This window comes from Rhinopithecus bieti, unplaced genomic scaffold (genome assembly GCF_001698545.2).
Source record: "Rhinopithecus bieti isolate Rb0 unplaced genomic scaffold, ASM169854v2 scaffold_36553, whole genome shotgun sequence".
Lineage (NCBI taxonomy): Eukaryota > Metazoa > Chordata > Mammalia > Primates > Cercopithecidae > Rhinopithecus > Rhinopithecus bieti.
This window is the reverse complement of record NW_016815774.1, coordinates 760,281-770,088: the sequence shown is the minus strand read 5'-3', so window position 1 is coordinate 770,088 and position 9,808 is coordinate 760,281. Positions and strand designations below refer to the sequence as shown.

Genomic DNA, 9,808 nt, shown 5'->3' with positions numbered 1-9,808 from the left:
TATCTCTAAGCAGTCTTGCCTGCTCCTTCCCCATTTCCAAAATCTGGGGCTGCCACGAGTGCCCTCAGTACCTATCCTCTTGGCAACCAGACAGGGCTGGGTCACAGCAAGCAGGTGGCCTTCTCAGGAACCTGCGTGAGAAGAGCCTGAGGGAGGGACCTTCTCAGGAACAGGGTGGGAAGCACCCTGATACAACCTGGGCTGAGGCACAGAGGAGACTTGAGAGTGCCTGTTTGCTCTGCCAGAAGGGCTGGGCCCAGACCACTGCAATTGCTTCCCTGCCATCTCCCAGACTCAGCTGAGAGCCCCCTCCCTGTCACCCAGCCCCCGTGGGAATGGCTCAGGCCAGGAGCTACCATCAAACTAGCTCCTTTCTCCCAGGGCCTAGTGACTCCTTGACAGGTTACAGCCCCAAAGACAAACAGATTCTGCCAAGCAAATAACTGTTCAGCAGTGGGGGTGTTGGGGAAGGCCTAGGAGTGGGTCTGAAGTTGCCAGAAGACCCAGGTGAAGTGGGGGGTGGGCTCCCCTGCAGAGAACAAACAACTGTGGGCACCTGGAAGGAAGCAGGATGCAGGTACACTGTCACGGGTGAGGGCACTCACCCCAGGGGTCTCTGGGCCAGTCTCCCAGGCTATTTCACTCTGGGCTCTGTATCAGGGTGGTCCCTGAGAAAGAAGAGTCTTGCATTCAGGTCCTTGGGGCAGGGAACCCAAACAATGCTTGCTGGCTGATCAGTGCTAACTTGGCTGGTATTTATTTGTGCTGGAGATACAGTAGTGATCAACAGAGGCATGGCACCCTGGTGACCTACAGGTCATTTGGAGGCAGGTGCATTACCTTCCTGGTCACTGGGCAGCAGAAAGCACAGAAGATCCCATTATAAACCCAGGACTAATTTCCATAACATATGATGAACCTCAGGGTCTCAGTTTTCCCATCTGCAAAAGGGAAAGGCCCAGAGACCAAACAGTACACATCACGGAGCCATTATGGGGCCACACAAGTTTACAGGAGGCTTGAGGGTTCAATAAAACTCACCAACACACATGAAAACAGCTTTTTTTTTTTTTTTGGTGTGTGTGTTAATTTAATCATACAAATATTCATTTATACAATAAGGAAAAACCTCCTCATCTTTATCTCCTCCTAGGCACCATGAGGCCCCACCACAAACATCCAGCTGGCTTTCTACACACACCACTGTCCAGGTGGGAAGGGCAGCCACTGCTGCTCCTGCATTCACCCAAGGAAACAAAGGAAAGGTGCGGTGAGGCGGGGTGGGGTGGGGAATCAGCTTGCACTTCTGAGCCCTGGCAACCCTATCATCCTCTCCTGCTGGGCTCAGATTGAATTTGGGGAGGTATTTATTCTCATGCCCATTTCCCACCATGACCACCCTCAGGCCACACCAGCTGTTTGGTGAGGTTCTCTCCAGGCTGGAAGTAACTTTGATAGGCTTAAGGTTACAGCCAGTCCTTATGGGGGAGAGAAGGCTGACTGCTTCTTGCAGAAAAAACGCCCCAAATTCAACTGTCCTCATGGCAAAAAGAAAAAAGGCATGCACACGTGCACATCCATCCACACACACACACCTCACTCCATGCACACTGACAGATTCTTCCCAAGTCTGAACCCCTCTGTCTCCCCAACTGGGTTCAGACATCTAACCATGGTGTCTGCCTCACCTCCTGGGTGCCACACGCAGGTGGTCCTGCCCAGAGGTAGCCTGCCACTTGGTGAAGATTCTAAGAAGAGCAGGGACTATTGGGGCTGAGAGGTAGCCACTACCGCTCCACTAGGCAGGGGAGCAGAGAGGGGCTCTAGGCATTGCTCTGAACCCATACCAGTGAGGAGAGAGAGAATGAAAGATGCTGATACCCTCCCTGGGCTGGGGAAGCCATGGACCCCTCTGCCTGCATTCCATGACCTGCACTTCCTCTGGCCCTCTGCAAGGAGCTCACCTCACCTCCAAGGATGTGCACATAAATGGTTTGTTCTTGGGAAGGGAGACAAGGTGCTTGGGACGTTTAACTTGCCAAGTGTGGTTGCCTAGAAGCAAGAGGAAGAGCAAGACGACTCTGGCAGACCCAGACCCACTGATGGTGGCCCATGAAGCCCCTGCTGGGAAACTGGGAAGGGGCACCCAGTGTTGGGCAGATGAGGAAGTCAGGAAAGCAGGGGTTGTGAAGCCTCCCACAATCCTGCCAGGGACAGTGGAGATGTGCTACTTCAAGGTTTCTAAGCAGTAAGAACAGCTGGGCATGCATGGGGTCCAGGGAGGCAGTGTCTCAGGAGACTGGTACCAGCAGCAGCAGTCTGGGCCTAATGAGGCCCTCAGACAAAAAGCCATCCTGAGGCCTGTGGCGCGGGCACCTGGCAGAGACTTCCCTCTGCTCTGCTAGGGAATGGAACACTCCCATGCACACAGGAAGTAGGTGCTCCAGAGTAAGCTCTAGTCGAGTCCCAGACCCAGCTGCACCACACTTCTCAGCAGGCTGGCTCCACCCACCCCTAGGGCTTCTCCAGTGGAATAAAGTTTATGCCCCCTTTTATTTTGGGGGGGTGGGGAGGTGAAGAGGGAATTTCACACAAGCTTTTCTCCCACATTCAAGCTTTAAAAAAACAACAGTCTCAGAAGAGGATGAGGAGGAACAAACAACACACATTTTTTCAACTCAGACACCCAGACAGAAACAGGCAGGCAGACCCTCACCCACACCCAGGCTATATGACTCCTTGCAGCCACTCATCACCTGGTCTCCCTGCCTGTCTCATACCCTCACCCACAACCCAGCTGGATGGGGGTGTGGTAACAGGCAGGTGACCCTGCAACAGCACCCTGGATCCATATCCCTGGCTCTCAAACCAACTAAGACTTGAGGGAAGGAGGGGGGTGAGAAGAGAAGAGGGACTTTGCATATTCTTGTATCTTTGGCAGACAGCTGTTCTAGCCTGGTTCAAGCTTCCCATGGAGATATCCACATCTCAACCTGCTCAGAATCCACAGGATGCCGGGGGGCCACCTGCCTGAGTGAGCAGCCAGCCAATCAACCTCTTGCTTCAGCTGGGCTGCCACTTGCCCACCTCCCAGCCAATAACCTAGCATCCTGGCAGGGAGGCAGGGCTGTGGAGGTCCTCTCATTTCCATCTAAATGTGGTCTCCAAGATCAAGTAGTCAGTGGCTGGCCCTTCCCCATGACAAATTCCCCTTTTGGGGCTGTATTTTCCAACCTCTACAGCTCAGCCTCCACTAACAGGTTGTGAAAATATCACAGAGGACAAATGAAGGGAAACAGGGAAAGGAGTTGTGTGACAACAGAGAAGCATGGGCCACCTTCAAGCTTGCCTGCTGCACACCTGCTGGCGAGTTGCACCAACACCCGTGCGTGCACACGTGGTGCATACGTATAACCAGCACAGAGGCACTGTTCCCAGAGCAAATGGGAAGCTACTGCATGAAGAATCCAAAAGAGCAGTAAGCATGATGGCATTTCTCTCTGCCAAGAGAAACATGGAAGAAAAGCAATCTGAATTGTTACAAGGGTGTGCAGAAGGACACCTCTCGGGCTTAGAAAATCCCACGTCACCCGAGATCTATCCTCAAGGCTTCCTCTCCTGGCCACACAGGGAAGTTTGGTCTTCAGAGAGGTTCTGATGCTAACAAGCCACAGGGTTGATGAATACAAATGTCAAAGGTGTAAATCAACAGAAGATTAAGAGAAAAGAGGAGGAAAAGGGTGATAACTCATTGGCTGATGCCATTAAAAACAAATGGGGTCAGAGACTTCTGGAGTCATGTGGCACGGCAGATGTACTCCTATAGCACTGATCCGCAGAGTCCTCAAACATGCCACGCCAACTTTTCACCTGAATCTCTTCCAGAGCAAGCACTATTCTATAAAGAATATGTTACCCCTTATTTAAAAAAAGAAAAGTGGGGAAAGAGGGAAAAAAATTAACATGTGTTCAAAACTACAACCTCTCTGTAGGCAAAATAATTTTGTTTAAAAGATGGCTTTTTTCCCCATTTTAAACTTTTTCCCCCTTCCCGAGTGACCTAATGACTTGTTAGACTGATGCCTATAACAAAACCCAAAGTGGCTGCATGGATTTCTTCTTGGTAGCCTCAACACCATTCCTGTGATTCAGCATTCACACATGCATACTGAGTTTACTCAAAACTAGTCTGTTCTGCTTCTTCCTCTTCTTCCGGGATGAGAGGGGGTCAGAGCCAGGGGTCTGTGCGATGTGGTCTGCAATCCAGAGGAACCCCTTGCCCTAACCCCCCAAAGTCAGGCCTTCTGTCTTTTGTTAATTTTTCTTCTTGCTGACACCCGTTTAAGACTGGCCGAAGGGGTAAGGCCCATGGAGCCCCTGGAAGAGAGTGAAGATAGTCAGTGATGGTAGACATAGCAGTGCAACTTGACAACCAAACCAAGTGCAAGAATCTCTGGTTCCCAGTGAGTCACAAGGAAGCCCCAATCCACAGACAAGGCCTGAGGGCCTTTGCCATACAAAACCTCAGCAGGTCAAAGATTAGTACATTTCAAGTTGCTAAGTTTCTCACTGAATCACACCATCCAAAGAGAGGGGACGGTAGAGAGATAACTCCCCAATCTTTCAGATGGTCGATCAGTCAGTGCCAAACTTCCTTCACCCAGGCCACAAAGCTTTCCTATTTTCTTCTTGACAAAAGTGTCTCAACCACTCTGCTAAAGATCCTTATATGCCATTCTATGCACCTTAACTTCAGATGTAAGGCTACCGCTAGCTAACAACACATGTATCAGCAAAAACACAGAAACAGCAACTATTTATTTAGCACCTAGGTCCCAGGCACAGTACTAGGGGCTAATCCTACATTGCCTTTAATCCTTACCTCTGCCCTAAAAGCCAGGTGAGTATTATAACACCTGTTTCACTGATACCCATTTTACTGCAGAGACTAAGACTTGTTCAAGGTCATGTGGTTAGGCCAAGTACAGTGGCTCACGCCTATAATCCCAGGACCTCGTAAGGCCAAGGTAGGAGGATCACTTGACCCCAGGAGCTCGAGACTAGCCTGGACAACATAGTCAGAACCCATGCCTATAAAATTTTTTTAAAAAATTAGCCAGGCATGATGGCACATGTCTATGGTCCCAGCTACTTGGGAGGTTGAGGTGGGAAGATCACTTGAACCTGGAAGGTCAAAGCTGCAATAAGCCATGATTACGCGACTGCACCACTCCAGGCTGGGCAACAGAGGGAAATCCTGTCTCAGTTTTTTTTTTTTTTGAGACGGAATCTTGCTCTGTCGCCCCGGCTGGAGTGCAGTGGTGAGATCTCGGCTTACTGCAAGCTCCGCCTCCCAGTTTCACACCATTCTCCTGCCTCAGCCTCCTGTGTAGCTGGGACTACAGGTGCCCGCCACCACGCCCAGCTAATCTTTTGTATTTTTAGTAGAGATGGGGTTTCACCGTGTTAGCCAGGATGGTCTCGATCTCCCGACCTCGTGATCCGCCCGTCGGCCTCCCAAAGTGCTGAGATTACAGGTGTGAGACAGCCAATCCTGTCTCATTTTTTTAAAAAAAAATCACGTGGTAAGAGGCAGAGCCAAGATTCAAAACCAAATCTGATGGACTGCAGTATTACTTCTCCCCAAACTAGCTCTCCCTTGCCACATGATAAGGTTTATTCCAACTTCCCAAAGGCACTTTCTATGCTGCTTGGCTGAGCGGAAGAAGCTTCACAGTCTTGCTTCCCCTCATAAGAATGAGACATCAAGATACGCCAACATCAAAAGCAGCTGCACGAACCATGAACATGCTGGACCATGACGTGTGCTTCCTCCCCAATCCCTGCTTTCTGTTTTTCCATATAAAGCCTCCCAAAACCAGAAGTAATGTCTCTAGTTGCTTGGTGGTATCACTAAACTAAACAAAAAATCCTGAGATGATTTGGGGAACGGACAGGCCAACACCAATGGGGCATCCACTACGTGCCAGGTGCTACAGTAGCACCTAACACGTTCTCTTTACCCTCACAAAGATCCAAGGAGACAAGTATGGTCTCAAAGCTCAGAGAGGTGAGGCAACCTGATTAAGGGAGCAGCACTGGTGAGGGAAGCAGCTGGCATTTGCCAAAATGCCACATGGCTGTCAGCCCGAGCCAACCATGCCTCTAGCAGACGAGCTATGGCTCCAACCATCTCAGCAGCCACAGCATCCACTCACTCAAGCAAGTGTGGGCTGGGGCAGCAAAAGACTCTCAGATTCCATTTTGCAAGGCCTAGTAGGAGGGTCACATACATCAGAGGTATCAAGTTGGTGCAAAAGTAATTGCAGTTTTTGCCATTATTTTTATTTTTTTTCGAGACAGAGTCAAGTGCTGGGATTACAGGCATGAGCCACCACATCTGGCTTTTGCCATTACTTTTTTTTTTTTTTTTTTTTTTTTGAGAACGGAGTCTGCTCTGGCGCCAGGCTGGAGTGCAGTTGCCGGCTCTCCAGCTCACTGCAAGCTCGCTCCCGGCGTTCACGCCATTCTAAACTTGTCTCAGCCCCCCGAGTAGGCTGGGACTAACAGGAGCCCGCCTCGTCGCCCAGGCTAGTTTTTTGTAAATTTTTTTAGTAAGAGACGGGGTTTCATCCGTATTAGCCAGGATGGTCTCGATCCCTCCTGACGCTCAAAAAAATTGATCCGCCCCGTCTCGGCCTCAAAAGTGCTGGGATTATACAGAGCTTGAGGCCACACCGCGCCCGGCCTGCCATTACTTTTAATGGCAAAAAACGCACTAACTTTTGCACCAACCTAATAGAAAGTAAAGCAGCTTAAAACAAGCTGCCCTGACTCAGCAGCTCCCAACAACAATCATTCATCTGGAACTACCCAAGAAAAGCAACAAAAGCTTCAATTCCCTGAAGGGTTAGAACCAATACAATGCTCAAATGTCTCTGTGCAGGAAAAAAAATGCACCACAAAAAGAAAACCTGGCTAGGTATGGTTGCTTATGTCTACAATGCCAGTACTTTGGGAGGCCGAGGCGGGAGAACTGCTTGAGGTGAGGAGTTGGGAGAACAGTGTGGGTAACACAGTGTGACTCCATCTCCACATGCAATTTTTTTTTCAGTTAGCTGGACATGGCGACACATGGCTGGAGTCCCAGATACTCAGGAGGCTGAGGCCGGAGGATCACTTGAGCCCAGGAGGTCGAGGCTGCAGTGAGCTATGATCATGCCACTGTACTTCAGCCTGGGAGACAGAGTAAGACCTTCTCTTTTAAAAATAAAACAAAGTCACAGGTTCTGAGAGTTAGGAAAAAAATAATACATTTAATAAAGAAAAGAGAAAACTCAAAAAACAAACAGCATGTTTCCTATGAAATATTTACTCCTTTACCCTAAATGTAACTGCTTTCCAGTTCAAAGCTCTACACACTTCATGTGGGCCTTTATAAAGCAAGTACTGGCCTTGTGATTTGTCTAGAATACTTGAAGAAGGGAGTTTGTGACTTTGCCAAAAAGCTGTTGTATATTCCCACTTAACAGATAAATAAAGCAGGTTCTATGCAACTGGCAGCAAAAGGAATAAAGACATGTGCATTTTCAGATTTTCGTTTGAGTGCCCTGGCCCTCAGACCGTTCAGTGTGGTATTTAACTAGTTTAGATTATGGTTATTGTTGATCCTCTATTTACTGATGTTCCATGCCTTTTATGAAGAAAAATGCTACCTAATTCTCTTTTACTCAGTGAACTATGTATTAGAGTTGTTGTTAAAGTGGAACAGAAAAATGGTTTGATGAACAAGCTCTATTTTCCTTACCCCCAAATTAATTACCATCACTTCAAGGAAGAGAGAGGGTGCCGACTCTATTTGGAACCTATTTTACAATCTAGACTCCCCACATGCAGGATCATAGATGTCTCATGTGGATCACAGAACACAGGCAACATGACACCAGCTGTAGAGGAAAAACCTGGCAAAGATTCCAAGAACACCTTGTCTGGGGAGTCCTATGGCAGTAGGCCAAGTGGGAAGACCATGGCGGTACCTTCTGGATGGAGGTACTTTCAAAATGGGAGGCCCATCCACGTTTCAGATTCCACTGGAGTTCTTTTTTTTTTTTTTTTTTTTTTTTTTGAGACGGAGTCTAGCTCTGTCGCCCAGGCTGGAGTGCAGTGGCACGATCTCAGCTCACTGCAAGCTCCGCCTCCCGGGTTCCCACCATTCTCCTGCCTCAGCCTCCCAAATAGCTGGGACTACAGGCGCCTGCCACCTCGCCCGGCTAGTTTTTTGTATTTTAGTAGAGACGGGGTTTCACCGTGTTAGCCAGGATGGTCTCGATCTCCTGACCTCGTGATCTGCCCGTCTCAGCCTCCCAAAGTGCTGCGATTACAGGCTTGAGCCACCGCGCCCGGCCTCCACTGGAGTTCTAAGACCTGGTGTAACGGGTTCTGGTAGCCAACGACAATCCCAGCCTAAAAGTAGGATTTGGCAATAGAGGTAACATTCACTCTCTTCTGGGGCCTAGCAACTCTTCAACTTTTATCTGCAGTAAAAGCAGATGCCGAATATTTTAGCTAACGTGGAATCAATGAAATACCTCCTGTTACACTTGTACCACTACTAATAAGGAAAATAGATCAAAGGGCAGATGCATTAGATGGTACCAGAGAACCCTGAATTCAACTTTGACTCAAGCAAAAATCGAAGCCATCATCCTGATTATAAAACCCAGTGAGGCCAGGTGTGGTGGCTCACGCCTGTAATCCCAGCACTTTGGGAGGCCAAGGAGGGTGGATCACGAGGTCAGGAGATCGAGACCATCCTGGCTAACACAGTGAAACCCCATCTCTACTAAAAAATACAAAAAATTAGCCAGGCGTGGTGGCGGGCGCCTGTAGTCCCAGCTACTTGGGAGGCTGAGGCAGGAGAATGGCAGGAACCCAGGAGGTGGAGCTTGCAGTGAGCTGAGATTGCGCCACAACACTCCAGCCTGGGCGACAGAGCAAGACTCTGTCTCAAAACAAAAACAAAATCAAAAAACCCAGTAAGCTTGATGCAGAAAGCCACTCCCCTCTAGGAAGAATCATGTCCTATCACACAGGGACTAGCAGCAAGACTGATTTGTCCACGCTAATGGAGGCTATAAATACTCAAACTCAGAAAAAAACTCTGGTATCTGACTCCAGGTCTAAAGGCCAGTTGCCCAGCGCATACACTACTTACACAGAAATGGGTTTCCAAAGGCTACACTGAACAGCCCCACATCTGCTAGGGGATATGAAACTGTTCAGGTCCATAGGGGCTGAGGTGTTGCTTGTTTTGCCTCAGCTTTCCCTAAGCTTTCACTGACCAGCTATCATAGGAATGAGCATGGGGACCTAAGTTCAACTTGGCTAGAGAGCAGGCAAGCCTTCTTAAAGCACAGAGGCTCCACAGGTTCCACAGTCATTAGCTAAGGCAGCAACGCCTCCTGCTCGCCAGTGTTGGGAAACAGACTTTTGCCTTAGGCCAGCTGAATGATTACAATAGTTGGGCCAAGTCCTGAACTGCATCTCCACAATGCAATAATAACTACTGCAAGCCATTATCTGGCTAATTTCCTAAAATTAAAAAAAATTTTTTTTTGGTTGGGGGGGGGGTAGGGGGGAGTGGTCCTCGCTATGTTGCCCAGGCTGGTCTTGAACTCCTGGCCTCAAATCATCTTCCCACTTTGGCTAAGTGCTGTAATTACAGGCATGAGCCACTGTGCTCAGCTCTAAATTATTGTTAGAGAACATTCACAGACATAAAGATGAGCTCAGTCTCATCCTTAACAAT

At 48.9% G+C, this 9,808-nt stretch overlaps 1 protein-coding gene across 1 annotated transcript in view; it reads right to left on the bottom strand.

Annotated features, from left to right (window-relative positions):
* Positions 1 to 1,060: 1,060 nt before the first annotated feature.
* The window catches only part of ILRUN (inflammation and lipid regulator with UBA-like and NBR1-like domains), an 86,088-nt gene continuing 77,340 nt past the window's right edge, over positions 1,061 to 9,808 (bottom strand). Inside the window, exon 5 of the mRNA XM_017853579.1 lies at positions 1,061 to 4,377. Within this exon, the coding sequence (XP_017709068.1) occupies positions 4,342 to 4,377 (36 nt within the window). The 3' untranslated portion in view covers positions 1,061 to 4,341. The remainder of the gene's footprint in view (positions 4,378 to 9,808) is intronic.